Below are 27925 nucleotides of genomic sequence, written 5' to 3'. Positions count from 1 at the left end.
ATTGCCATCCCAATGATTATATCAATCACTACCCATCTGACCCATTCATACGTCTGGGGGAGATTATTCATGAAACTCTAAATGAGGGTTTTGGCTTTAATTATACATTTTGCATCATCTTTCTGTTATGTGATTGTTATTTTTCAGCTTGTTTTAATATCTTTATTATTTTTTCAGGGTCGACCTGCTGAGGTGAAAGCAAGTTCAGGTGATTTATTGACACAACTACTTCTAGCGAAGCACTTGGCTGTTTTTTTGTTTGTTTGTTTGTTTGTTTTGTTGTTGTTTTTTATTGATTTTAAATCGTTTTAGACATTTTTATCTTTGCATCTCTTGTCTGCACTTCAGCCATCTTTTAATGGTGATTTTTATTTCAGATTTTTATCAATAATTTAGTAATTGTTACCTTTTCTACCTTATCTCTTTACTCTTTTATTGTAAATCTGTATCATTTATTATGTTTCATATTTTAATGCTTTTTAAATCACTCTGAATCGCCCTGTTGTGTGAAATGTGCTTTACACATAAAACTGCCTTTAGGTTCTTAACCAAATAAAATACACATTTTCGAGCACAGTTGGTGTGTGTAGTATGTTTGGATATGTTTGGGGTATCTGGGCAGCTGAGGTGAACCAGCCTTTTAGACATTTTGTTCATTTGGCACCAGACTTTTTCTGTTTATCGCAGGTTTACTAATCAACAAATATGAAAACATCTCATATTTACAGAGGAAAATCATTCTCTTACTCCATTAACATCTGAGTTGGGGTTGCGGAAATAATTAAATTTACTCAAATATTTAACAATATTGAGGTACACTACTGAATATCTATTTAATGTTGCTTTATACTTTGTATTTCTACTAAAGTAAAGTATGAGTACTTTCGATCCAGATAAATAATTATGATCAAAGTTAGTATTTTGTGTAAATGCAGGGTTTTTATGTTGTAGAAAATGCTGAGGGAAAAATATCAAAAACATTAGAAAGTGATTCAAAAGACTGAATGAACTTGAAATATATCTGAAATGATATTAAAAATAATGGAGTGTAAGAAAAAAACAGAAAAAATAAAAATGTAGTTAGAAGAAAATGTGACAAAAATTAAAACTAGTAGAGTATCAGAAAATATAAAACAAACAACAAAATAGTATACAAAAGTGTCGATCAGACTAGCAAAAAATAAAACTAAAGCAAAATAATATTAAAGTATAAAAAAAATAGATTTTAAGAAAAAATAAAGCCAAGAGCATAAAAAATTAAAATAGAGATAAAAAAATGTAATGAAGATTAAGAAAATACAGAGTACAAGAAAAAATATTATATTAACAGTATTAAAAAATTAAAGAGTATTAAAAATGTGATAGCCTGTAAGAGAAAAATAAAATGAATAGAGCACAAGAAAAAAATGATAAAATAAAATAAATAGTTTAAGAAAAAAAAAAATAGTAGTTTAAAATCCAGTCGATTTCCAAAATAATTTCATATTGAATACTCTGAGAATATAAAAATTCCCAAAGTTTTTTTCTTCTTCACCAAGTTTTGGAAAATATTAATCATTAAAACTGTAACGCTAGCATTGTTAGCATGTTAGCACGGATAGCGGTGCCGCGTAGACGTAAAACTAGCACAGTTAGCATGCTAACAGGTGTAGCAGCGGAATATGTGAAACCACGCTAGCACCGTTAGCATGCTAGCGGGTATAGCGGCGTCGACGTCCCCCGGAAGCTGTTGTTCTTCTTCGTGGCAGGAGAAGGCTGTTGCTAGTGCCACGTTGATGGAGACCAGTGGGGACGTGGAAATCTGTCTTGAGTCCGCAGCCGGGACCCGGTAGCCTCGTCTTTCTTGTGTTTTTACAGCCGTTAATCCGAAGCAGAACCGAAAGGGGAACCTGAGCGTTTCTGGACTGTTTGTTGTTTTTGTCAGCTAATTTTTTTTATGTTTGCGTTCATGTGAGAAGCAGCGAAGAAAAGGGAAGGTAAGCCGCGCTTTAGTTTGAGGAATAAGATGTGTGTGTAACTGTCTTCTGTTATTTTCTGCAGGCAGCTAGCAGGCTACATAACGTAATACCCCTTTTGTAGCTGCGGGACATGCCGTACCGTGTCCTCAAAGAGCACGCACTTAAAATGACAATAATTAAAATCTGTTTAGTGCTTTTTGACTTTAATTTATCCAAAATATTGAACCTTCCTGCTGTCAGTTCTGTTTTAATTTGTCCATCAGCTGTTAGCTCGCTGCTAGCTTTTGTTTTCCTGATTTCAGCCTTTAAATGAAGCACGCCGAATTCACCCCTACTTTATTAAAATGTAAATAATGATTTTTATAATGTCATTGCTGCAGCACAGCTCTGACATGCAATGCACAAGTGATAATTAGTGTCATTTACAGTAGGCCTTGGTGTGTAACTCTGGGACTGCTGTGTTTATTACAGCAGCAGGGCTGAAAGGTGAAAATGCATTCAAATAAAGTGGGAATAAAACCTGAGTTACTTGTTTATAAACCTGTCACATGCACCTCTGCTATTTTGCCTCCTCTCTTAGCTTTAAAGGTTGTGTTCACTTACAGTCAATTAACAATTTATGAGGCACACCTGGTTAAAACTGAAGCAGACTAAAACAACAGTCCTGCAATAAATCCTCCATTTATAAAGTTTATAATGTTCCATTTTCAGCTGTTTTAGAAAGATTTTTGTTGTTTTTATTAACCTTTTTTTCTCACATGAACACTGTAACTACTGGTCATCAAAGCAAATGACTCCCACAGAGGGAGAGAGAATGAAATAATATTAACAACTGTGATAATATAGGGGAAAAAAATGTAAAAAAAATATATACATAAATAATAAAAAGAAAATAAAGCCTCCTCCATTCATAAAGTTCATAATTAGTTTTAGAGAAGTTATTTTATTGAGATATATATATATAAAAACAAGCATAGAAGTATATGTACATACAATTTTTTTGAAGTCATATAAACAAAAATAAGTAATTTTATATATATTACTACATTCATGTGGACCATAATCCAATTTAATTAACAAGCATCTGATTATGATGTAGCAGGATTTAAGGAGAAATTTTAATTTCATGTTTTAAACTTGTTTGTAGTTTGTCAATTATTAGTTTTCAGACACATTAAGAGAGTTTATGCAAGTAATATGTGCGTAGAATGTGATTTACTGCAACATTGCATAGATTAGTAATGTAAATGTAGTATTATCCTAACTTCTCCACATATTTTTTGGTTCTGTCCTCACAACTGAAAGAGATTTGTGAGTATGATGCAACTTTTACCAACTCTGTGGACCGTTCCTGAAACATATTTCCTCCCTCTGCTTCCTCCAGTTTCCCATTATAATTTGCTTTTCCACCATTATACTGGTCTGCAAGAAGTCCTGGGCTCCACAGTTTAATAGATGTTTATTTTAGAGAGAGTCAGCTGTCACTTTAGAGGATGTTGTTCCATTATTTTGCTCACCCAATTTCATATATCACTGAGGACAGATGTAATAACAGAGACACCTTTCTGTATAGTGCAATGCAATTAAACAGCTAAACCAACAGCATCATCCAAAAAGCATAAAACTCCTCTCTGAAATGATCTTTTTAAGATTTATTTAGGATTTTTTTGCAGGGCTGTTATATTAGACTGCATTAGTTTAAGCTCAGTTTAGATAATTTTTGTTCCGCATCAACAAATTCAGGGAATTTATTTAAAAATTAGTGTCTTTTTTAGTGTAAAACTCCCTTTTATGCTCCTGCCAACGTGGCTCAGCGAGGAAACACTGCACACATGTCACACTAAATAAATACATCTAAATCACATTGGGAAGGTGTCCTTTCACAGCCTGCATGTACAGCAGGAATAATTACATAACAGTGACTTACAAATAAATGCACATTTGAGCCTGGGAGTGTCCTTTTAAGACTAACTTGAAAATATGTGAACCTCTCCTTTAACACTTAAACACAATGTAAAGACCAGTGTGTGCTCCGTTAACTGTGCTGATTCCTGCAGAGGCAACATGGAGAGAAACTCTGTAGTATTAGTGCATATGTGCAATATTATCATGACTGTGCAACATGTGTATTGTAATTTTGGTTTAACTCTTATTGACTGGCACTTTTTATGTACTTTTTAATCTTCATTTTTTTAAATATTTTTGGCTGCGTTCATGCATATGGCATAAATTTTGACAAGATTGTGTATTTTTGTTTAATCTGTGAATTTCCAGCTCAGCTCCTACAATGACTCTAAAATACACTGTGCAAAAAAAGCTCCATTGAAACCCATTCAAACTGACATTTTTAATCCCACAGCCATCAAAGCATAAAAACATGCATTGTATTATTTCTGGGTGTTGCAATCACGGACACATCCCACACTGTGACAACAACAACAAAAAATCTACCTTGCATATAGTATATTAGAAATAATTGTTTTTGGTGTTTTTTTCATCTAAAAACATAGGGCATCATGACTAAAAACTGGCATTTAAAGAGTTTAAAATCCTGAAAATGAATGAATATTTGATATTTTTCATTAAGACTGATGTTGGTTTAAAAAATGAACTAAATGAAAGTAAAAAATAATATTTTTTTAAAGCTTGAGAGCGATACCAGTGTGAGTTATATGAAAGCAGGCCTCTAGGATTAATACCTATTTTTACAGTTTTTAATGTGTGTGTTTGCCTGTGAACTTCTGTACGCACTACTAAAGACGACTAATTTCGTTTTGCAGTTTTGCAATGACAATAAAGAAGTTACTGCATGTTCCTTAAAAAATTTGCACTTATTTTTCCAGCATGAAACTTAAAGAGATCAACCGCACAGCCATCCAGAGCTGGAGTCCTGCGCAGCACCACCCCATCTACCTTGCAGCAGGTACGAGCACGCAGCGAACACCGGCACAGACACGCCGCCGCTTTTTTTTACAGGACGTTATATCATTTGCTTAACGTTAATTACTTTAGTAGATATTACATTTTTTTTCACAAATAAAATCTGCACTGTGTACAGTATAATTTCAAGTGTTTTTACAAAATAGCTCATCACTGACAAAGTGAAAGGATTTCTTTAAAAGAACGAACAGCTCAGCAGGTTGTCGGGTCTCTCATTGTCTGTTTCTGCTCTCAACATACATGTTTTTAATCATGTGAAGACGTACAGTTAGGAGTATGTTCTCTGAAATAACTTTTTTACTCCGTAGTCGGCTTTAAAGAGCATTTTTTTAAGTTTGAGAGCTCTGGTGAGGAGGCAACATCATGTATTATGTGATTTTCCAAATGCACCAAATGTTTTTGTCTCTCTGTCTGCAGGAACATCAGCCCAGCAGCTGGACGCCTCCTTCAGCACCAATGCCTCCTTGGAGTTTTTCGAGCTGGACTTGACCGATCCGTCTCTGGACATGAAGTCATGTGGCAGCTTCTCCTCCTCTCACAGGTACCAAAAGCTGCTGACTACACTACATTTTAACATTTTTTTTTCCCCTTTTAGTGCAGCCGTTCATCACATTTTGTTCTCCCGACAGATACCACAAACTGGTCTGGGGTCCCTACGGCATGGACTCCCAGGGTCACCCAGCTGGGGTCCTTATCGCAGGAGGCGAGAACGGCAACGTCATCCTGTACGACCCTGCAAAGATCATGGCCGGAGAGACCGACGTGATCATTGCTGAGAGCGACAAACACACGGGGCCTGTGAGAGCGCTCGACGTCAACCCGTTCCAGGTGTGATCCGTTTAACTCAAGTGTCGATGAATTTAACGTCGTGTGCAAACGCAGTTACTCATTTTGTATTTTTTTTTTTTTTCTGCTGCAGACGAACCTGGTGGCATCAGGTGGCAACGAGTCCGAAATCTACATCTGGACATGAATAACTTTGGCTCTCCAATGACGCCAGGACCGAAATCTCAGGTAGCAGGTTTCTATATTTTCACTCTACAGTTTATACTTATTTTCAACTGTAAATTGTAAATATCAATGGTTGAGTTATATGTACTTACCATGTCCTTTTAGTTAAGTTAAGTTAAGTTAAGTTAAGTTAAGTTAAGTTAAGTTAAGTTAAGTTAAGTTAAGTTAAGTTAAGTTAAGTTATTGTTATTGTTAAAATCATATCGGGGAAATTCACACGATACAGCAGCTAAAAGAGTCAGAAAGCAAGAAAAAAAAAGCAAAAGAAAGTTATATGAGTGCTAAAAAAGGATAAAAATATTATAAAAATACAAATTAAAAAAATTTAAAAAATAAAATAAAATCCATATACATTATTTATTTATTTATTGTGTGAATATTTATGATGATTATGGAAAAATATATTTTGTATATACAGAAAAACTAAGGTGGAAATAGTGCAAAAAGTAGCTGTCATGTTTTAATTGATTGAGACAGAGACAAAAACAGTGTTGCATGATGTTATGTTGTCTTTTGAAGAGTCTGCTGTCAAAATGTAATTGGCAGTTTTTTTGTTTTAATCGCTATCATCTCATACATGTAAATAATATTTTTATAACAGTCTGGATGACTTTAATGGATGTAAAATGACAGAAAGAGGTTGTGCGTTTTTGTCTTGAAGCCTGTGGAGGACATCAGCTGTGTGGCGTGGAACAGACAGGTCCAACACATCCTGGCCTCCGCCAGCCCGAGCGGCAAAGCGTCAGTGTGGGACCTCCGCAAGAATGACCTCATCATTAAAGTTAGCGACCACAGTAACAGAGTACGTGCTTCCTTCTGCACTCAGATCAAGTTGCACACGTGCAGCGTCTTCTTCTTTCGGTGCAGCCTGCTCAACTTTTCTGTGCACGTTTTGTTTTTTTAGATGCATTGCTCCGGGCTGGCGTGGAATCCCGAAGTGGCCACTCAGCTGGTCTTGGCCTCGGAGGACGACCGGATGCCGGTCATCCAGATGTGGGATTTACGTTTCGCTACCTCTCCTCTCAAGATTTTAGAGAACCACACACGGTAAACACGAGTTTTATTTGGAGCAAGAACAGCTTTAAGTCCTGATCAGACAGAGTGCGTTTTAGCAGCCTGGGGCGGCTGGTGTGGTTACATGGACATTAATAACCAGTTAATGAGACTTATATTATTATCATATTCAGGATATGGTGTTTACATAAGCACAGAGAAATTTTGCAATTCATGGGTAATGCAGCTTCATTTGTGTCGCACATTTCATACAACAGGGCCATTCAAAGTGTTTTACAGAGCAAAAAATATATAAAACATAATAAAGGATACAGATTCACATTAAAAAGAGTAAAGAGACAAGATATAAAAGGCAGAATTCATTTCTAAATTATTAAAAAATAAATAAAGCTCACCACTAAAAATAGCAAGAGGTGCAAAGATAAAATTATTATTTAAAATTAAAGTAGTGGGATTCGAATGCAGATTTTAAAGTGCAAATCTGTGTTTACTTCAAGACAGAAACTTTTTTTTAAAAAACATAGCAACCCCCAAAATTCGCTCTGTCTGATCAGGGTCTAAAGCTTTTCTGTGTTGAAATTTTATGTTTTTCTTACTGTCAACAAATGAGTAATATCTGTGTTTCTGCAGCCTGATATTTTCTTCTTCTGCTCCATTGTTGTCCAAAAACACCTCAATGAGTCACACTGTTGCACATGAACACACACACACACACACACACACACACACACACACACACTGTAGTTTATTTTGACTCAATCCCACACACACCATCCTGCTGACACAAATACTCATTAGAGCACCAAATGTAGATTAATCCGCAGCTGAAAATAGTCCCCAACAAACGTGAGACTTAGAGGCTAATCACATCACAAATCACAAAATTTGTTATTTTACAACGGATTCTGCACCTGTCAGCTGTATCAAGGGAGCCTGGGAAAAAGAAATCACATTTTGGGATAAATGTAAATCAGACGATGGTGCACTGTTGCATCTGTTTTGCGACTTATCCCTTCTTGTCAAGATTTTTTTTAAAAATTTGATTTCTTTTATTGGTTTATGTGAACATGCAAAAACAAAATACACAACCAAATGAGCATGAAGGACTTTCAATCATATAAAAACAGAAAATAAATAAAGAAATAAAAGAAAAAGATTAATAAATAAATAAATTGGAATGAATAAAATTTAAAGGGGGGGGGGGGTATTAAGTAAATAAAAAAATTAGAAAATAAAATTAAAAAAAGTTGAGAGGCATACGAAAAAATTGCATTGCAGGACTTTATATTGCCTTTTTTGAGAATAAAGCTGTTAATTTGTGACCTGTTTTTAAGGATTTATAGCTGGAACAGCTGGTCATGACACTAAGAGAAAGAATTACGAGACAGATTAATATATTAATTGTGTTCTTCTTTTCATTGGATTTGCTGACAGAAAGAGAAATATAGAATATCACCATCCTTATTACTTAAAAATCAAAAGGCTTCTTAAGTAACTGTGCTGTTGTTTATGTGCAGAGGGATTTTGGCCATCGCCTGGAGCTTGGCCGATCCCGAGCTGCTCCTGAGCTGCGGGAAGGACAACAGGATCCTGTGCTGGAATCCAAACACAGCCGAGGTAAAAGCTTTGTTATGAATGTCATTTAAATGTGCATTATTAACCCTCTATGGTACCGTGTTGCCTCGAGGTAATATACCAATTTTTTGCTGTTTACATGTTGCAATACTTTAAAAAAAGAGCCAAGCCCTCAGGAAACTGTATATATTGTAAAATGACTTCCTGGAGGCCGAGTTGATTCCCTTCTCAGCCCCATAAACTCTCCACAAAAATAGACAAATAGACTCACAACAATAGATGAGTAAAACATTATTTTTTTATTGTTAAATGTGCTTAATTTGAAAATTTATAACAGAAAATTATTCAAATTCAAATGTTGCCTTGAAACATCGTACCATAATGGAATCACACCATGACAGTTTTTGGTATTGTGTATTTAGGTTTATTTCTGCAAATTAAGTTTAATAATTTTGCATATTTTCCATAGAGTATTGTATATAAATTTATTAGGATTTTAACATTACCACCTTATTTTTCGTGTCTTACCTTCATGGTAAAGTGTTGCTTTAAGGTAATGTAACCAAAAGTGTACACCAAAAAAAACATTTTTTAAAATTGTCTTTAAATTATGTTTATGTTATCAATTTTACGACAAAAAAAACAACAAAAACAGGGTGTTTTGCCAACTGGCATCATAAGGGTTAACACATTAAAAATACAACACACCAAAAACTACGTAAGTAATTCATCCTGCGGGATGTTCAGGTGCTGTACGAGTTGCCGACCAGCAGTCAGTGGTGCTTCGACATCCTGTGGTGCCCCAGGAACCCCGCCGTGCTGTCGGCTGCGAGCTTCGACGGACACATCGATATCTACTCCATCATGGGAGGAACCAACCAGGCGCAGAGCCAGAGACACGCCGACCAGGTGAGACTAAGTCTCTGGAGACAGAAACATGAGAGTAAACACAGGGCGCGGTTGTGAAAATAAGAGGCAGTCTCGATGCTGATGAGATTTCTGCAAATGCAAACCTGCTCAAAGACGCAGCTTTTGTATGACGGCACTCTGCGATTATTTTCTAGGTAAATTATGAAAAGTAAAATATGTTGATAAACAGATTGCAGGCTACAGTATTGACCACGTGTGTTTTTAGCAACAAGGAAGTGTGTAACATCCGCAAACATCATAACCCACAAACGTAATAAACCAGAAATGTGATACAAATCTGCAGCTTTTAATGGAATAATCCCACAAACACAATCAATTTCCCACAGATGTAATAGCAGTTGCAGTTTCCTGCAAATGTCCAGAAAAGACATCCATGGACATAGTATAGATGTCTTTTCTGTGCGTCACATAGATGCTTTTCTGGACGTCAGATAGATACATAGATAATGTTTTTAAGTAAGGAAGCATGTGTAGATTTATAAGTTAATGATTAATAGAGAGGGAGAGGGATCAGATAAGTTACTTCTTTTCAAACATCAGATTTGACAGATTTCTCTCTTTTTTCTTTTTTTCCTCTTTTCATGCGCTCTTCTTTTGCTGGTTTGTATGTTTATGGGCTTGGGGAAAAAACATGTTTGAAATAAGATTTCAAACATTTGTCAGGTGATGCAGGTACAAAACAAAACAAGTGAAGGACGATGCAAAGACAACACTACGTGAAAAAAGACAGGTGCAAAAAAAACAACAATTTTGCAAGTGTCTTTGTTATTTTCGATATCTTTTCAGACACGATATGATTACTTGGTGCTGTTTGTTGAGCAAAACAACAGTTTAATTTACACCAACCTGTTTCTTTATTTACTTTTTTTCAGAGCGACACATCATTAATTTGGCTTTAAATTAGATTTCTGGCATCTTTATTGTTCTTCATGTGTCCAGCTTGACTTTGGGTGTCCGTTACAGATTAGCAACTCGTTTGGGAACATGGATCCTTTTGGGACGGGACAAACTTTGCCGCCGCTGCAGCTGCCGCAAACTCCTGTTCAGCCAGCTACAGTCAACCCCCTGAAGAAACCGCCCAAGTGGATCCGCAGACCTGTCGGAGCCTCGTTCGCTGTGAGTCCTGCGTCTTTACTCTTCATGATGCATTTTGCTTTTTTTTTTACCAGCACTCACATTGTTTTGGCTCCTGTTCACTCGCAGTTTGGTGGGAAGCTGTTATCTTTGGAGAACACAAAGCTGAACCCTCAGCAGCCGCAGCAGCCCACCTCACATGTCGTACACATCAGCCAGGTTGTCACAGAAACGGCCTTCCTGAAGCGCTCCGATCAGCTGCAGGCCACGCTGAGCGCGGGCAGCTTCGTGGATTTCTGCCAGGAAAAGATCGATGGAGCTGAAAATGAGTTTGAAAAGACGCTTTGGTCTTTCCTCAAGGTGTGAAATGCAGAAAGATATTTGTTTTTCTCTTGTAAAATGATGCAGTCATTCTCTAAATTGTTTGTGCGACTGTTTTGTATTTTCAGGCTAATTTTGAGACCGATGTCCGCAGCAAGTACCTGGAACTTCTGGGCTACAACAAGGAGGAGCTGGCCTTGAAGGTGAGATGGATTTTCTCGGCTACTGTGTGAAAATAAATGTATTTATATTTTTTTGTTCTATGCTTTTGTCTTTCAGTACATCTTGTGATACATATGTCATTTTTGTTGTCATCAGATTTCAGCAGCACTGGAGGAAAAGCCTGCTGAAGCTCCACAGGTAAGTTTTTTCAAGCAGTGTTTCATATGTAAAGGTATAGTTCAAGAGTTTAGGAAATGTTCGTATTCGCAGTCTTAGCTCACCTAGAAAGTCTTGCCATTTTTTCTGCTTGACGCACGGTTCACAGCAAAAATAGACAGTGAAACGTAGCAGGTTTCTCTGTTTGTCTGTCTCAAAGCTGTTTGATCCGCGATGATGAAATGCTGTGGCACGGCAGATGCATGGGAGTTGGCAGCCTCGGTGGGGAAATGGTTAACAGAATTTTTAGATAAGCTGTTATCTTTGGAAAACACAGAATACCCAACACGGGCAAGATTATTTCGGTTAGATGTTCTGAATGTCAGTTTTGATTATTTTTCGTTTAATTTCCCAGCAAGTCCTCCTTAAAAAATATTGTTCTCATTCTGACATTTTATTACAACTTGGCCGCAGGTTCGGATAGGACGAAGTTTTGGTCCTCAGTTTTGGTACAGCAGGGGTATTCAACTAATTATTCTCATTTATTAAACTTTCCAGCATTATATAAACATTAAAAGCTCAATCTTAAATAAACTTTAGGAAAATGTAAGCACATTGTGCTGATAATAGGCCAACCTCTCCGGACTGCAGGACTCTGTGAAACTTCTGCACTGTTTCTCATTTTACTCGGGAATTAAAAACTGTTGAGTCGGCCTACTTCTCCAATAGCTGCCAACAGCCTGCCAACATTCCCAGTTAGAGAAAGGCTGAAAATAAGCTCATGTGCTTGTGGCCCCAGGCCCCCAAAACATTACATCTGACCCGGGTAATAATATTAATGAGAGCTCAGCGTGAGCGGCTGGATGAGACACGAAGCGATGCGTCCTGGTGTTTCTAAATAACTCCATCCAAAGACTGATTAAAGCTGAAACTAACACGACTTTACAGACTCGCAGTGGTGGCGACGTTTAGTTTGCAACCATGGTGTTGTAAATTTATTGCATAATGCTTTTCACTTCTGGCGGCTGCATTTAGGCTTCAAAAATCATATAAGTGGTGTTCATTTGTGAAGATTATCCAGCTGACCAAAATGTGTAAGAATCAGAAAAATATGTTTGCGGCAAAGATTATTTTCTTCAATAATCAAAACAAATAAATCCCATAAGTCTTTTAATGAGGGAACCAGGATGAAGTTAACTTCAGAAAAACGTCATCCCTGCATCTGTTAACTTTTCAGTGGTGCAACAGGAAGTTTTAATGTAAAGACTGCAACATTTTAAATCTACAACAGGGAAGAGTCTCTACTGAGTTAATTTAGACGTAGTTGTTACGCTCCATTTGTTCCTGCGTGCTGTTCACAACAGAGCCGACCGACTGCCGGCAGTAAGTAGAGCCACGGTTTTTGGCTGAAGTCTCTCTTTCATTTGGCAACAGTAAAGTGTTGCAAGTATTTTTAACGATGAAGCCTCGTCTCAGTGCTAAAAATACAACTTCCCCTTTTTTCAAATCACTCGGAGGAAGATTAGGACACTTTTGATTTTATAATCACAATAGAAACTGTAAAAACAGTTTAATCTGCTTCATGTTTCTTTTTTCTTTCTTAAATCTGCTGCATGTTTACATACATGCATACAAATTTAGACTTTTCTGCGGATGTGGATGGCATTGGTGAATCTTTCTCTTCAGAGCATACATGCATGTTTATTCGTGCACCTGCTTGCACAACTGAATTCAAAAATGACACATTTCCTGCAGTATAAAATCCAAACTTTGCACTGATCTTGAGTTCAGTTTTAGTATGAAGTTTTCTTGGACTGTTTTTTAAACTTGCTTTTATGCCAACCAGTGCTTCAAAGCTCATATCTTCTCTGGTTTTTCAGGTGGAGGCTCCTGCTCCAGTCAGCCTGCAGCCTTTACCGGACCTCAGCCTCGTGCCGCCTGCTGACACCCCAGAGGCAGCGTTTGACATGATCGCTGCTGCAGCAGTTTTACCACCTGCAGAAACTCCAGAGGCGGCGTTCGACATGATCTCTGCTGCAGCCGTTTTACCACCTGCAGAAACTCCAGAGGCTGCGTTTGACATGATAGCTGCAGCCGCGCCACCTGTTGCTGATACTCCTGAGGCCGCGTTTGACATGATCGCTGCTTCAGCCCCCGTGCTGCCTGCTGACACTCCCGAGGCGGCGTTTGACATGATCGCTGCTTCAGCCCCCGTGCTGCCTGCTGACACTCCCGAGGCGGCGTTTGACATGATCGCTTCATCAAACCTCGAGCCGGCAGCCACGCTGGAGCTCAACTCTGCTCCTGACCTTGAGACCGAAGCGCCAGCTGCAGCAGAGGATCTAGAGGAAGTTCCCGCCAGCGAACCAGAAGAAAAGGTGGAGCAGGTTCTTCCAGAGGAGGAAGCAGAGGAGGAGGAGATCCCCTTGGATGATGAGCAGGTACGCCTTCATCACTGCACAGCTTCATAGCACAATTTACAGCTGGAGACTTTAGACTGTATTTTCTCTACGATTCACAATCGTGACGACTCCTAGTCCACAGTCAGCACGAGTTGCAGCCAGTTGGCGTGGCAAGTTGGAACAGAAATCTGTAAGTGCATAAGGGGTTCAGACTCGAATCCGCAAGTGCGTGAGGAGAACAGACTCCCCCAAACATGATTCGGAGCGTATCAAAACATGTTTGATTTTTCAGAGCCGACTGGACGCTGTTGCATAGTGTACACTGGTCACCGACCCAACCGGGAAATGCGTACTGTCAATAGCCAGCGTCGCCTAGTCTTGGATCCAGTATTACGTTACCAGAAGAAAAATTATTTACAAACATCTCTTGTATGTAAGTCAATGGGGAAAAGTCATTCTGGGCCGGCGCAGACAGAGCTCTCCATGAGTTATTTTTTTCCTCAGCAGCAGTTTGTGACTCTTGCAGTGGATAACTGATCTGTCGATCTGCTCACAGTTGATCAGATTGATGGATGAGAAGCATCTGCTGCCAGTGAATGAAAACTTTCACGATTTAAGAGCATGCACTTTGACAGTGTGGTGCAAAGACTAACAGAACAGTATTGATATATTTCAGCAGCGCTCTTAATGAAGATCCAGAAATAAAAATTTGCTTAAAGCTCTACTGACATCGTAAGCACACATTGACCTCTTTTGTGCAGTGCAGCTCTCTGCCAGAGGGGGGAGATTGCATGTTCAAATAAGTCCTGCAACAAATGAAGGGAGGAGAAGAGTGAAGCTAAGACGTGATGGGATGTTTCTCTGGTGTTTCAGGAGCCGGCAGCACCAGCGGAGCAGGAGCTCAGTCCTCCTGAGGTCCTGGCTCCAGTGGAGGAGCCCATCGAGGCTCCAGTTCCAGCTCTGGTTGAGGAGTCATTGAGGAGCCGGCACCAGCACCTGCTCCTGCTCCGACTCCGGCCAATACAGACGGAGTCAATCTCAGCATCAGCCAAGGTAACAGCAGTCATGACGTAAACCTGCACTGTAACAAACTTCTGTAAAAATACAGAGCATTGTACTTTTTTTCAAAATATAAATAAAACACAGAGGTGACTGTTTTTGAGCAAAAATTACTGCCGTAAAAATATAGCCAAATTTAACAGTTATGTACTTTTTTAAAATACAGCAAAACAGTGTAAATCTTGATGCTTTTTGGACCCAATATTACCCTGTGTACCTCAAACTCTACTGTAGAATACTGTAATACATTTAAAGTTAATATAGTAAGTAAGTAAGTTTTTTTTTTTTTTTTTTTTTCAAAAATGTATATTGATGCTTTTTGGAGCCAAAGTTTTTTGTTTTGGGGGTTTTTTTCTGTGGTTTTGACACTGAAAAAACTAAAGCTGTCAGTAGTTTATTGTAATTTAAAAGGATTTTTTATAGCGCACAGCAGCAGAGAGAAAGCACTAACAGATTAAAAATGAACATTTGGTGTTTGACTGTTTGTTTTCCTGCCAGATGTGGACGGGCTGATCACGCAGGCCCTGCTGACCGGAGACTTCGAGGGCGCCGTGGAGCTCTGTCTCCATGACAACCGGATGGCAGACAGCATCATCCTGGCCATCGCCGGAGGGGCCGAGCTGCTGGAGAAAACCCAGAGGAAGTATTTTACGAAAACGCACAGCAAGATAACCAAGGTAAGAATGTTTACTGAGAGTTTTAGGAACTGAGAGTTTATTACCGATGATGTAACCTTTGGTTTTTGTGCTGCAGCTGATCAGCGCCGTGGTGATGAAAGATTGGCACGACATCCTGAAGACGTGCGACCTGCAGAACTGGAGGGAGGCGCTGGCTGCTGTCATGACCTACGCTCAGCCCGAGGAGTTCTCGTCCCTCTGTGGTTAGTTTAACCCTCTGAAACTGGGTCGACATCACTCTTCTTGTGCTGCGTTCAGACGCCTTTCACAAGTATTTTAACCTTTGGACTTGAGCAAATTGGTTTGAAAAAACAGGAAAAAGGGCAATAAGCAACTTGGAAAGAGAGGTCATTGCAAAACAAATTGCAGAAAATTGTAAAAGGTGAGGAGAAAATGGCCTGAAAATCAGCTGTTGGTGATTACTAGAGATAATTAAAAAATAGGGAAAAAGGTCCAAAAATATAATTCTCATAATTATTTGTATTCATATATTATTATTTTTAATATTATTAATATTATTATACTTTAAAGCAATTTTTCATCATTTATTTATTTATCTATTTTTTCAGGCAATTTTTTGCTAATTCTTTTCTAATTTTTGGGTTATTTTTCTCAAGTTGCTTCATGCCTTTTTCCCATGTTTTGAAAGAAATCAAGCCCATTTGCTCATGTTTAAAAGGGTTAAGTACAGAAGTTTCTTGTCTTATCAAACTTTATCGTCTCTCATCTGTGACTTTGTGCTCTTCTTACCGATCTTTTCTAATTTGTTAGACCTTCTCGGGGACAGACTGGAGGCAGCAGAGGACGCCCAGCTTCAAGCCCAGGCCTGTCTGTGTTACATCTGTGCTGGAAATGTGGAGAAACTTGTGTCATGCTGGAGCAGAGCACAAGACGGACACTGTCCACTGTCCCTTCAGGTGTGCCTCTATCTTAAACCTGCAGAAAGTGATTTATTGGACACTTGGAGACAGCATCTCTGTCCAATGTTCACTCTTTTGGCTCTATTTTTGGTCTCCACCAACTCCTGTTTTGTGTGGAGAAGGTCGTGTACAGTGGGTTTTAGAGCCTCCTATAACCAAAAACAACACTATTTGAGCAGCAAGAGTGAACCAAAATAATAAAGTTGTGGACCGGATGACTAAACAGTGAGCCGAAAGAGGGTAAAAATATCTGCCTCGCTGTAGATTTCCCTCATGAGTTGGCAGCGACCAAAAAAGAATAAAAAACAAGTGAATATTTAGCTTTAATTCATCAGATGGTGAGAAACACATCTCCAAATGATTTATAATGTTGCTTCATGTTTGTTGGATGTGTTAATTTTGTGTTTTTCCCAAGAGGCCAAGATTGTGGAAACACAGCAATAGATGGAAACAGGAGTGGTTTTAAATTTAAAAAAAAAAAATTTTTTAATTAATTTTTTAACAGTACAGTGCTCTCCATATTTCCAAAGACATCACAGATTAAAACCAAAGAAAAAAAAATAATTAAAATTGATAATAATGATAATAATAATAATAATAATATAATAATAATAATAATAAATAATAATAATAATAATAATACATTTAATAAAATAGATAATAACAATAATAAAATTATTAAAATTGATGATAATAATAATGCATCAATAAAATAGATAATAATAACAATAAAAAGTAATAAAATTGAGGATAATAATATAATAATAAAAACTGATAATAATAATGTTTAGTCATACTGATGTGATGTGTGTCTCTGTGTCTCAGGACCTGGTAGAGAAGGTGGTGGTGCTGCGGCGTGCGGTGGAGCTGACCCAGCGCTCCGGGCCCGCTGCTATCGGCATCCTGCTGGCTGAGAAGATGAGTCAGTACGCCAACCTGCTGGCCTCTCAGGGCAATCTGTCCACCGCCATCACCTACCTGCCGGACAACACCAACCAGGTCAGTAACACAGCAGGACCGGGCTGCACCAGATAATCCGTCACCGGAGAATCTCCTGCTGTTCCTTGAATTTTCCTGATGATTTTGGTTTTGGCCCGTACAGACTGAAGACCCTGAATCTCAAAAATCTCTACAGTTTACACATTTTTGTTGCTGTCTTCATGTAAATTACCCTTCTTATTCAGCCTCCTATGTTTGTATTCCCCCTTTTTCACATGTGCTTAATGAGACATTACGCTGATTTTGTAGCGGCGAGCTGACAGGGTGGTCCTGAAGTAAAGTCAGTTTATTATTTTAATGTCAGTTTATTATTATTTTAAGTCAGTTTAATGTCCGATCCAACTGATTTGCATTCTCACCTGCAGCTCCTCCACATAATGTCTAGACAATGTTTGCAGTGCATGTGTGAAAGGAGCTTTTGCAAACCCTGCAGAAACTATGGATGTGACCTATAATTCTCTTTCATACAACATTTTGAAATCAAAATCACAAAGTTACCTGTTGGACCTGACTAATTAAGAATCCCAGAGATGTCCTAAACCCTCCGCAATACCGGAGAGGACTGATATGGTAAATTATTTTCATGTTAAAATGTGGAAACTGTGTTCATTGAGTTCTGGATAAGGGGGGTAAAATACTTTAACACACTAATGGCCAGATTTGTGGAGGTATTTGATGAATTACTCTTTTATTCTAGCAAACCACATTGACTGCTAAACTGTGTCTGTCATGATGTATGATTTGTTATATAAACTGCTGTCCAAAAAAGAAATAATTAGAAAAAAAGGAATCAGAAAATAACATAAGTTTATCTTTCTCGTTTCCACCTCACAGCTTGCCGTACAGCAGCTTCGTGACCGTCTCAGTCGGGCTCTGGGGCAGCGGGCGGCGGCTCCTGCAGCTCCGGTTCAACCTCAGAGAGTTCAGCCTGCACCGACTCAGACTCGGCCCGCCCGCCACCGCCGCTCTGCCTCGCCATCCGTTCACCCCGATGCAGCCCGCCATGGTGCCTCAGCAGCCCGCTGCAGCTCCGGTCCCCATGCCCACACCCGCTGCCTCCGCCCCAGCACCGCCGCAGTATTACCAGCCGGTACGTTTTTTTTCCTGTTTTATTTCAAACTTTTAACAGGATTCACAGAGATCTGAGGGCAGACTGGTCTCCTCTTCTTCCTCTAAACACTAAAATCTGCAAGTCACATAAACTCAGGACGGGTTTGACTTATTAAAGTTAACCCTTTGAAACCTGGATCATTTTTCCTGTGCTTAATTCAGACGCATTCACAGAATTTAATACCTTTGAAATCTGAGCAAATTGGTTGCTTTCTTTAAAAAAAAAAAAAGCAACGGAGCAACTTGACAAGAAATGTTCTGCAAATTGTAACAAATTTGTAGATTTGTAAAAGTATTATATTTTAAAAATCTAGGGGAAAATGTCCAAAAACTGTATTTATAATTATCATAATTATATGTTTAAATTATTTTACATTATTATTATTATTATTATTATTATTATTATTATTATTATTAGTATTAGTATTAGTATTATTTAAGGACTTTTTTAGGTCATTTCCTTTTTGTTTGTTTGCTGTGTTTCATTTACATCATTTTCTTTTTCTGTTCTTACAATTTTTTTTTTTTTTGCACATTTTTGGGGGTAATTAGGTTAAGTTGCTCCTTACCTTTTTCCTGTTTTTGAAATAAACCATGCCAATTTCCTCAGATCTCAAAGGGTTAAGTTCATTGCTGTTGTGTCATAGTCATTTTCATCGACTGGATTTCCATTCTAGCCAGGGTTTGAATCACATGCTGTTTCCTAAATATACACATGAAATATTAATGAATAATGTGCTTATTATGGAGGCGGCTCCATGCCAGCAAAACACTCACGATCTGTGTACGAATGTTAAGTTCGTGTTGATTTTGTGTAATTTGAACCCTGGCTCTGGTCCGACTCCTGTGCATTGTGGTGTTGTTGGTGCCCCCCCGTGTCCGTCATTGGTGTGTGGCGTCTGTCTCTGTGTGCTTCAGGTGAGGGCGACCTCCACTGTCACCTCCTGGAGTAACCAAACCCCCACAGCCCTCCCCAGTGTCCCTCCTCCTCCTCTTCAAGAGCAGCAGGTACACTGACCGCCCACCCGGCCTGCACACACACACACACACACACACACACATCTCTGCTGATGTTTACAGATGTTGTTGATCTCCTGCGTTGGGCTGCTGTGGTTTGTTTGCGGTGCTTTTTCCACTTCCTGCTGATAATTTGTCTCTGGTGATGCATGCTCCGTCTCCACTCGCTCCGTTTATTTATTTCTTCGGTTGCACTCTGATTTTTGTGATTTGACTGCACAGACGTCGCTCTTCACACATGCATGTTATCAAACATAATGCTTCTGAATCGCAGACATAACATGAATTTTACTTGTTAATTTGACACAGGACTATTCTGCCCTCTTTGCACGGCCTCATCATCCAAATATAAAACTGAATTTTTCCACTCCTGTGCACTGCAGGCATCTGCCTTTGTTTTTAGCAAAGATCAGTGCAGAAAACATTCAGGCTGCAGCTTCTCTTTTTTTCTGGTAGACAAACTTCATTAGAGGAAATCATCAGTTGTTGCTAATTGACGTTGATCGTTTGTACTCAGGCAAAAAGTCATGTGTAAAGAGACGCACCCACGCTGCAGCACCACTGTTGATCCAAGATGTTTTTATTGTTTTTAACAAAGTGAGATGTCAACTGAAATAAAAAGCTGCTGATCACATCAGCTTTCATTATTTGTGTTTTTGCAGGTGGAGCCTCCAAACCCCATGTACGGGATGCCGCCTCCCTGCACAGCTGTTCAGTCTCCGGTCTCCTCCGGTCCTGCATACATTTCCCAGCAGCACCAGCGTAAGTGTCTCACATATTCTACCCAAAGAGTTCACTCTGTGTTGCCGGAGATAAGAAATCACTAGTGTGGCAGGAAAAGCTGTTTCTGACTTTAAAAATGTTGCCAAACATGCAGTGACTTTGGATGACCTTCACTCCAAAGTGAATAAGCAGTTTTGTCATATGTAGAAGACAAAGGTGGCAAAATTAGCAACATTTAACCTTTTTCTCTTCTTTAAAACACTGATGAGCATTTTTTTCTGGAAATCTGATCTTTTGATCACTAACAGAACATGAGAATGAATATTTCTTTATTCATGTTTATTAGGGCTGCACAATATGGGGTAGATATATGACAGCGTTAAATATTGTGATAATGAAATTATTTGGAATAAGTAAAGAGAGAATTTTTTACACAGGACCTGTGTTTGTGCTTCAGGGTCTCCTCTGCATGGAAACGCCATTTTTTTCGGGCACCACTTCTTTTTTGGCGTTCGCACTTTCGTCTGCACTCGTGGACATTTCTGGCCTTTTTTCCGAGCTTTATTTTTTATTTTATTTTTTTTAAATCCACTATTTTCTATTTGTGGGGCATTTCTTCCTCAGCCTGTTCCCAAAGACTAAATAAATATAGAATAAATTTATGAAAATTAGTAGTGTTTTTTTTTAAATAGTTTTCGAAATCGACTAAATTTTAGCAATATGTGAGATCTCTGCTCATTGCCTTTTTTTATTATGTTTTTTGCTCATGGTCCAAAAGTTGAAATATTTCTGAAAGGCATCATAACGCAGCATGAGAAAAGTGATGTGATCCATGTGAGTTAATATTTTAAAAATGCAACATGGCAGTGTTTCGTGTTTGATTTATTGTGCAAGTTGACATCCCGATGTGCGATATATTGTGCAGCCCTGACGTTTATCTCTTTGCCCGTTTAGTCTTTTGTAATCGACAAGCTGAACATGAAGCACGTTAGCATGCACTTTACTGTAACTGTTTACTGCTCAGTTTGTCCTGTTGCATGATATTAAAACATGCAATGGAGCTCGTTTTTTCTCTAACATGCATGTGTTGTATCCTGTGTGAACCCCAGCCTACCCCCAGGTCCACCAGTACCCCCCTGGAGCTGGGGGGGCTCCTTTCTATCAGCCTCTTCAGTACTCTGCTGCTGCTCCTCCTCCTGCAGAGCCGCCCGGCTTTCTCTCTCAGTACACACAGCCGGCACCTCCGGTCTATCCCGGACAGCCTCCCATCAGCCAGTGCCTGTCCTCCTCTCCTCCCTCTCATCCTCCTTTCTATCCAAACGCCTCCTCTTCCTCCTTTAACGCGCCTCCGTCCTCCGGAGCGTCTTTCCAGCACGGCGGTCCAGGCTCTTCTGTGTCGTACATGCCTGTTCCTCCTCCACCGAGCGGAGTCTCAGGTACACAGCTGATCCCGGCCTCTCAGAGAACAGGTCTGCATGACTCCGATCACCCTCACAAACTCACTCAGACCCTGGTTCAGAGACTCTTTTTAAGTACCTCACACGTTTTTAGTGGTTGAGTAAAATGTCTCTTTAAAAATTGTGAAATTAAAGAATGTTTTAAAATTTGCCATTTGATAATTACATTTTTACGCTTTATTTAATTTATTTGTAAAATGAAATAGAGATATTTAGATATTGTAATTTATGAATTCATAAATGATTTTTAAAATGTAGTTGCAAAAGCTATTTTTATTGTCATTTTTTTTAGGTGAAATAGGCCTTTAAAGTGTTTTCTTACAATAAACTGATTAATAGATTTATGCACTAAAAACTGTCGGAAATTAACCAGATGATGAGTTTGCATTTAAATCCCAAACCTATTTATTGTTAAGTAGGTTTTTACATACAAAGACTTTGTCTCTTTTTTTGGTACCAAACAATAAACATAGTACAAAAAAACAAAATAGTAACAAAAAACAAGTACTGCAAAAGCGTAGATACAAAATAAAAAACAAATACAAATAAGAAAATATATAGATATTTTTAAAAAAGAGTAACATTTAGCTTAGATTATGTATTAAAAAATAACAAAATGATAAAGTTTTTATTATTTAATTTATTAATTGATAAATGATTTTTAAAAAATAGTTTAAAAAAAGTTTTAACATTTATAGGTATCATTTTGGTTATTACGTTATATTACATTTGTTAATTTTTAAAATTAAATTTTCTGTGACAAATTTGCATGTTTTTCTCATTTGTCACCATGCATGAGTTGATTAAACCAAATCAATGAATTTAACAATCTGAGAGAAATTGGTTTTGATGATACAATGAAGATTGCTTTTGCTAAATGATTTTAAAAGACATTTTAATCAAAATAAAACTGTTTTATTAGCCATAGATGCAGCACAATCAATGCAACATGTAGATTTGAAGTTGGGCTTTAAAGTTAAAGATCGACATTTTGGGAAATACACTTTCTTCTTTTATTTTGGTTATCGGTCTAGTGTGTAGGTGTGTTAGGTTAACAGATTAGAGCGAACTTGTCCCCTCTGCTTCAGTCTTTATGCTAAGCTAAGGTGAAGCTGTAGCTTGACATTTATTGCACAGATGTGAAAGCGATATTGATCTTTTTAGTGTAACGAAAATGTCAGACTTTACTGTGAAATGTTAGTTTGTGATCAAATGGAATCATTTTCAAGCTAATTTTGAAACATAAAACAGATTGTGTCCCGGCACTGTGAGTGAATGATCTGGATTTTGTTTTGTTTTTTCCCGTAGGGCCTCAGAACGGCTGGAACGACCCGCCGGCTCTGAACAGATTATCGAAGAAGAAGGTGAGTGAGCTGACTTCAGTGTTACCGCAGTACGTTTATTTTTAGTCTTAATGTAGTCCTGTTGTCCTTCCAGTGACTCAAAATCAATAATAAAAATAATTTTCCTCATTGTTGAGTAGGGATTGTTAAATTTTAAGGGACATAGGAAACATTTTCTATTCTTCAAATGAATGTAATCCAAATATTCTTTATTTTTTATACACGTATTTGCTGTGTAATCTATCAACCATAGACTGTATATAAAAATGGACGACATGCCCCCACTTGCCCCGCTATGCTTCGGTAAGGTTAAAATATCCGAGATATGGCCGCTGCCATTTTCTGATAATGATGTCATTGACAGTCGGAGAGTTCCCACCAAAAAACACCCGTCCGATCGTGAGCAGCCCCATTGAATGAGAGCGCACAGATTGGCTAAGCCAGCTGTCAATCACAGTGGAAAATCCCCTTTTTGTGTAATTTAATAACTCATTAAAACCAAACTTATAATGAAAACAAACACTTGAACAAACATCAGGGTGATGAGAACTACCTGCAGTGACAGAAACTATCTTTGGGAAAAATTTATTTGGCATTTTTAGTTTGGCCTATTCACTAACATGAAGGGGCGGGCTTTATGACCTATACTGCAGCCAGACACCAGGGGGCGACACAGACTAAAAAGCCTCGTTATTTTCTTTAAACGCAGACATAGCCACGTGTATCCTGTGTCATTTCGATGCATTTACCGTAAAGGTCAGAATATGGGTGCACTGCAACTTTAGCAGCAGCAGATTTGACCACAGAGATGCAGCGTCTGATGTTTCTGCATCACCTCTGCTGTCATGATGATGGCGTTTGTGTCTTTCAAAGAACTTAGATAAAGTGTCTTGCAGCAACTTTGCATGCTACAACTGGAGCGAAAACTGCAGTATAAAAACAAATACTACTGTCTTTGAAAAGATACACAACGTTGTTAGGCTCAATAACACCACAACATTCAGAAACGCAGTACTGGAACTACATGATTAAGGAATATTATTTCAACCTTAAATGTCAAGTTTATTTCTCAATATGATGGCAATTGAAATACCAAATTATTTATATCTAAAAATATAAAATGTGTTTGTCATCGGTCAGACGGTTCAGATGAACTACATGCCTCCGGCCCCCATCACTTCTCCCATCATGGCTCCGCTGGGTGCTGACCCTCAGGCCCAGCCAGTCTCTTCTGGGGCCCCTCAGGCCATGGTCCAGGGCCCGCACGGTGCCCAAGTCCCCTACTCAGGCATGCACCAACAGCAGCAGCAGCAGCAGCAGATGCAGCAGCAGCAGCAGCAGCAGCTCTCCCCTCCACCCATGAACCCTGCGATCCCCAAGACCAGTATGGAGGGCGCACCAGGAGCTCCCACTGGAGACGTTATACAGGTACGCAGGTCACGTGTGTCACAGGATTTAAAGATTACAGAGTTTGACTCAATTTTTGGCTCACATTCGCACACTGGACTTCTAATCTTCTTACCATGGTTAAAATGTTCAGCCTCTGCAGTCCATCCCGGCTGAGAAGATCATGAAGAAGCCCATCCCCGATGAGCACCTGGTCCTGAAGACCACGTTCGAGGGGCTCATCCAGAAGTGTTTGGCTGTAGCTACCGACCCCGTGAGTCCGTCTGACGTCTGAGCTGAATGTATCTGAATCATTATGCCTGACTAATGTGCTAATGGCACCTGCTTTGATGAACCGGTACATTTTGATGTTACTGGTCCTGTGAAGGAGCTTCAGTTTTTGTTTTTCTGGTTGTTGTTGTGATTTCTGTCTTTACTTAAGTCGTGCTTTCTGTTTGGGAAAGATGGGACAGTGAACATGTGTCTTTAATATGTGTTAAAAAAGTTTTGTTCTGATGTTTTTGCTAAAAACATCAGTGACTCATTACATGTGTAATATTGTTCTCTGTTTTCTCTTTTTACAGCAAACGAAGAGGAAGCTTGACGACGCCAACAAACGTCTGGAAGCACTTTATGACAAACTCAGAGAGCAGACGGTGAGTCTCCTGCTCCGTTTCCTGCACTGCGACATTTTTTTTTAATGTTTGGCTAAAAAATGATTCTTAAGTCTAAATTTAACGATAGATATCAGCTGCATTTTTTAGCCTCATGTGAGAATCACTAATACAAACGCATTTCTTCCTATTTCTGCGTTCACGTGGAATCAGGCAGACAAAGATGGCAGTTTACGACCGTATGTTACTTAGCTTTGGTTTGTTTTTCCCGTGCTGTCCGTCTACACAGAAAAACAAAAAAACAAACCATTGTTTAACCGCTTAATGAATGTGCATAACATGACACACCTTCACACTGAAGTGTTGAACAGAATAATTTGAGGTTTTGTTTAAGTTGTCTGTAAAGTATTTAGACTGCACCTGAGAATTTATTTTCTACCAAAGAGAAAAATCGAAATGCGAGAAAATTAGCGAGTGCGTGTAATTCTCTGCAGTCTGCTTCCTCGTGATGCAGCAGGAGCTACAAGAGATGTTATTACGTCCCATCACTCTTCAAAAGTTGAGCCGATGTTTTGTGCAAATCTGTGATGGAAACCCGCCTACTGACACTTTCCCGCTCTTCTTCTCTGCAGCTCTCTCCCGCCATCGTCGGAGGACTTCACAACATCGCCAGGAGTGTAGAGTCGCGGTCCTACACGGAGGGCCTCAACATCCACACCCACATAGTCAGTAACAGCAACTTCAGCGAGACGTCGGCGTTCATGCCCGTCCTCAAGGTGGTGCTGACACAAGCCAACAAACTCGGGGTCTGAAGCGAGTCTTCGTGACCGGCGGACGGCGGGGAGCGAGCGCTCGGTGGTCGATATCTTTTCACAGGGAACTCCATTTGGACTCGCAGCGCAAACGACGAAAAATTCAGAGAAATCCTGCTGAATTCTTTTGTGCCATTCATGTTTTTTCTGACACAAACACAAGCCATCAGTCGCACTCAGTGGTGAAAGTAAATTCTGCGCCCCGTGCAAACGAAGGGCTAGAGACTCGTGCAATCATAATCTGCCAACACGCTACACCCAAACATGTTTTTAACTCAATGTTGTAGTCATATGGATCAACATAGGATCATTGAATCAATATGCAGTAATCGTGTTAAATCATAATAAAAGTAAAATCTCAAAATTAGCAACAAAAACATAAGGAAGGCAGCGTTTCAGCAGGTTGAACCTGGAAATAAATCTAAATAAATATGGAATTTTTAGACCAAGAAAATAGGAAAAGCAAAAGGAAATTTGTGAATCTTGAGGGCATTTTTATTTGTGTGTTGAGACGATCAAAAATAAATGTCGTATATTTAAATCTCAGTGAATTCGGCTGACTGTTGATACAGCAGAGCGGCATGCTTTCAGCTCACAGCAATCATTTCAGAAATATTGGCTTGTTCATCTTTATAGTCTTTCGATATTTGTGCACTACAATAATGCTCAGATACCTTTTATAGTCCATAAATACGGAGTTTTCTCTTAAAAGTGCAAAATCATGCTTTATGTTTTACACATAGACGCATCATCGCCTGCATGCATTTTTGCAAAAGACTCTCTCTAACCTGCAAATGATGCAGTTAGAGAGGATGGATTCATTTAAAAACAGGGCATTAGACTGACTTCACACCAGTAATCACTCACAAGCAGTGAAAGAGAAACTGCTGCTTCTTTAATGATCTAATTAGACTTTTGTTAGTGTTTAAAGGTCCAGTGTGTAGGATTTAGGGGGATATGTTGGCATAAATGGATTATGATATAATAAGTATGTTTTCTTTAGTTGTTTTTTTGTTATCTTAGACTGAGCCGTTATATCTACATACGGATCACCATGTGGTGACCTCTTTGGATAATTCAGCTTTTGGTAAAAACCTACAGTAAAACCCTCATATAGTAGATGTGCAATGTCATTTTTAACTTGAAACTGCTTTTATTCTTTTTTTTTTTTACTAGTTGAAATCTCTTGGTCCATTTGTTTTGCAGATGATTTGGCTCCCGGTAAAAACTGGAACTGAAGTTATACAAAATCAGGAAGAAAAAAACGCTGATTTTTAACACGAAACTGCTTTATTAATTGTTTTTACTGGTCTAAATCACTTGATCTGTATGTTTTGGAGAAAAAGAAAACTTTGCGGCTAATCAGGAGAAGCCGAATTGGCCACGGAAGGAATTCTTACCGGGAAAAGTTTTAGCTGGTTGCAGTTTGCAGTCCTCGCCAGTAGATGCCACTAATTCCCCCCAAATCTTACACACTCTTCCTTTAAAGCAAAATTGATGCATTTTTTAATGTACCCAGTATGTGTTTGTTATTACTCTAATCCCCTTTTTGTGCTTTTTCTGGCTTACTTTCACCACTGGTGTCACTACATACAAACACATTGGACCAAGACATTGTCAGTGTGTGGGATACGTCAATGCAAAGCAATGCAATCCCATTTGTTTTAATGTTTATGTCTTTTTTTTTTAATTCTTTTTTTTTCTTCAGTGTAATCATGAGGCTCAGCAGAGTGCAATGGACTTTAAAAAAAGAGACTGCTTTTATGGAATTTTAAAGTATGCATGCTTAAACAAACGCTAACAGTTAATGGCATTGGAGGTAATTATCGGCTAATTAATCAGACCTCGGAGGGAAACTGGAAGGAGACTTGTACTTGATTTTCATTCCAACTTTGATGAGGGCTGAGTCTGAGCGGTCAACCTCAGTTTATGTTGTTAATAAAGCAAAACAAGTCTTTGTTTAAGATTGACTACATGCAATATTTTCAATAAATAGTATTTATTTACAGTTTGATGTTGTTTTGATTTTAGTTGCTGTCTGCAAAGCCTGCAGCAGAGATACTCAACTCACTTTGCCTGGGGGCCACTTTTGCAAAATGACAGGAGGCCAGGGGCCAGTCGCAGCAGCCACATACATGTTTCTAGGACTTTAGGACATTTCTCAGATTTTAGGATGTTTCTCGTATATAAGGACATTTCTTGGATTTTAAAACATTTGGGGGATTTTCGGGCATTTCTAGGATTTTAGGACATTTCTTGGATCTT

The 27925-nt window shown here is 38.8% G+C and overlaps 1 protein-coding gene across 1 annotated transcript; it reads left to right on the top strand.

Moving 5' to 3' along the window:
* Positions 1 to 1916: 1916 nt before the first annotated feature.
* Positions 1917 to 27668, top strand: sec31a (SEC31 homolog A, COPII coat complex component). Its single transcript, XM_042508967.1, is given in 31 exon segments — positions 1917 to 1976; positions 4802 to 4881; positions 5316 to 5439; positions 5528 to 5726; positions 5818 to 5863; positions 5866 to 5912; positions 6571 to 6711; positions 6814 to 6956; positions 8441 to 8540; positions 9246 to 9407; positions 10392 to 10544; positions 10632 to 10862; positions 10952 to 11026; positions 11142 to 11183; positions 13022 to 13582; positions 14417 to 14513; positions 14516 to 14596; positions 15101 to 15279; positions 15356 to 15482; positions 16051 to 16196; positions 17025 to 17198; positions 18033 to 18158; positions 18160 to 18288; positions 19227 to 19316; positions 19988 to 20087; positions 21158 to 21517; positions 22814 to 22869; positions 23989 to 24276; positions 24389 to 24508; positions 24819 to 24890; positions 25481 to 27668. Coding segments are annotated over 30 exon segments (4428 nt in total). The 5' UTR covers positions 1917 to 1976; position 4802; the 3' UTR covers positions 25661 to 27668.
* Positions 27669 to 27925: the final 257 nt, after the last annotated feature.

The sequence above is a fragment of the Plectropomus leopardus genome, chromosome 20 (assembly GCF_008729295.1).
Source record: "Plectropomus leopardus isolate mb chromosome 20, YSFRI_Pleo_2.0, whole genome shotgun sequence".
NCBI classification, from domain to species: domain Eukaryota; kingdom Metazoa; phylum Chordata; class Actinopteri; order Perciformes; family Serranidae; genus Plectropomus; species Plectropomus leopardus.
This window is presented reverse-complemented; position numbering and strand designations above follow the sequence as displayed.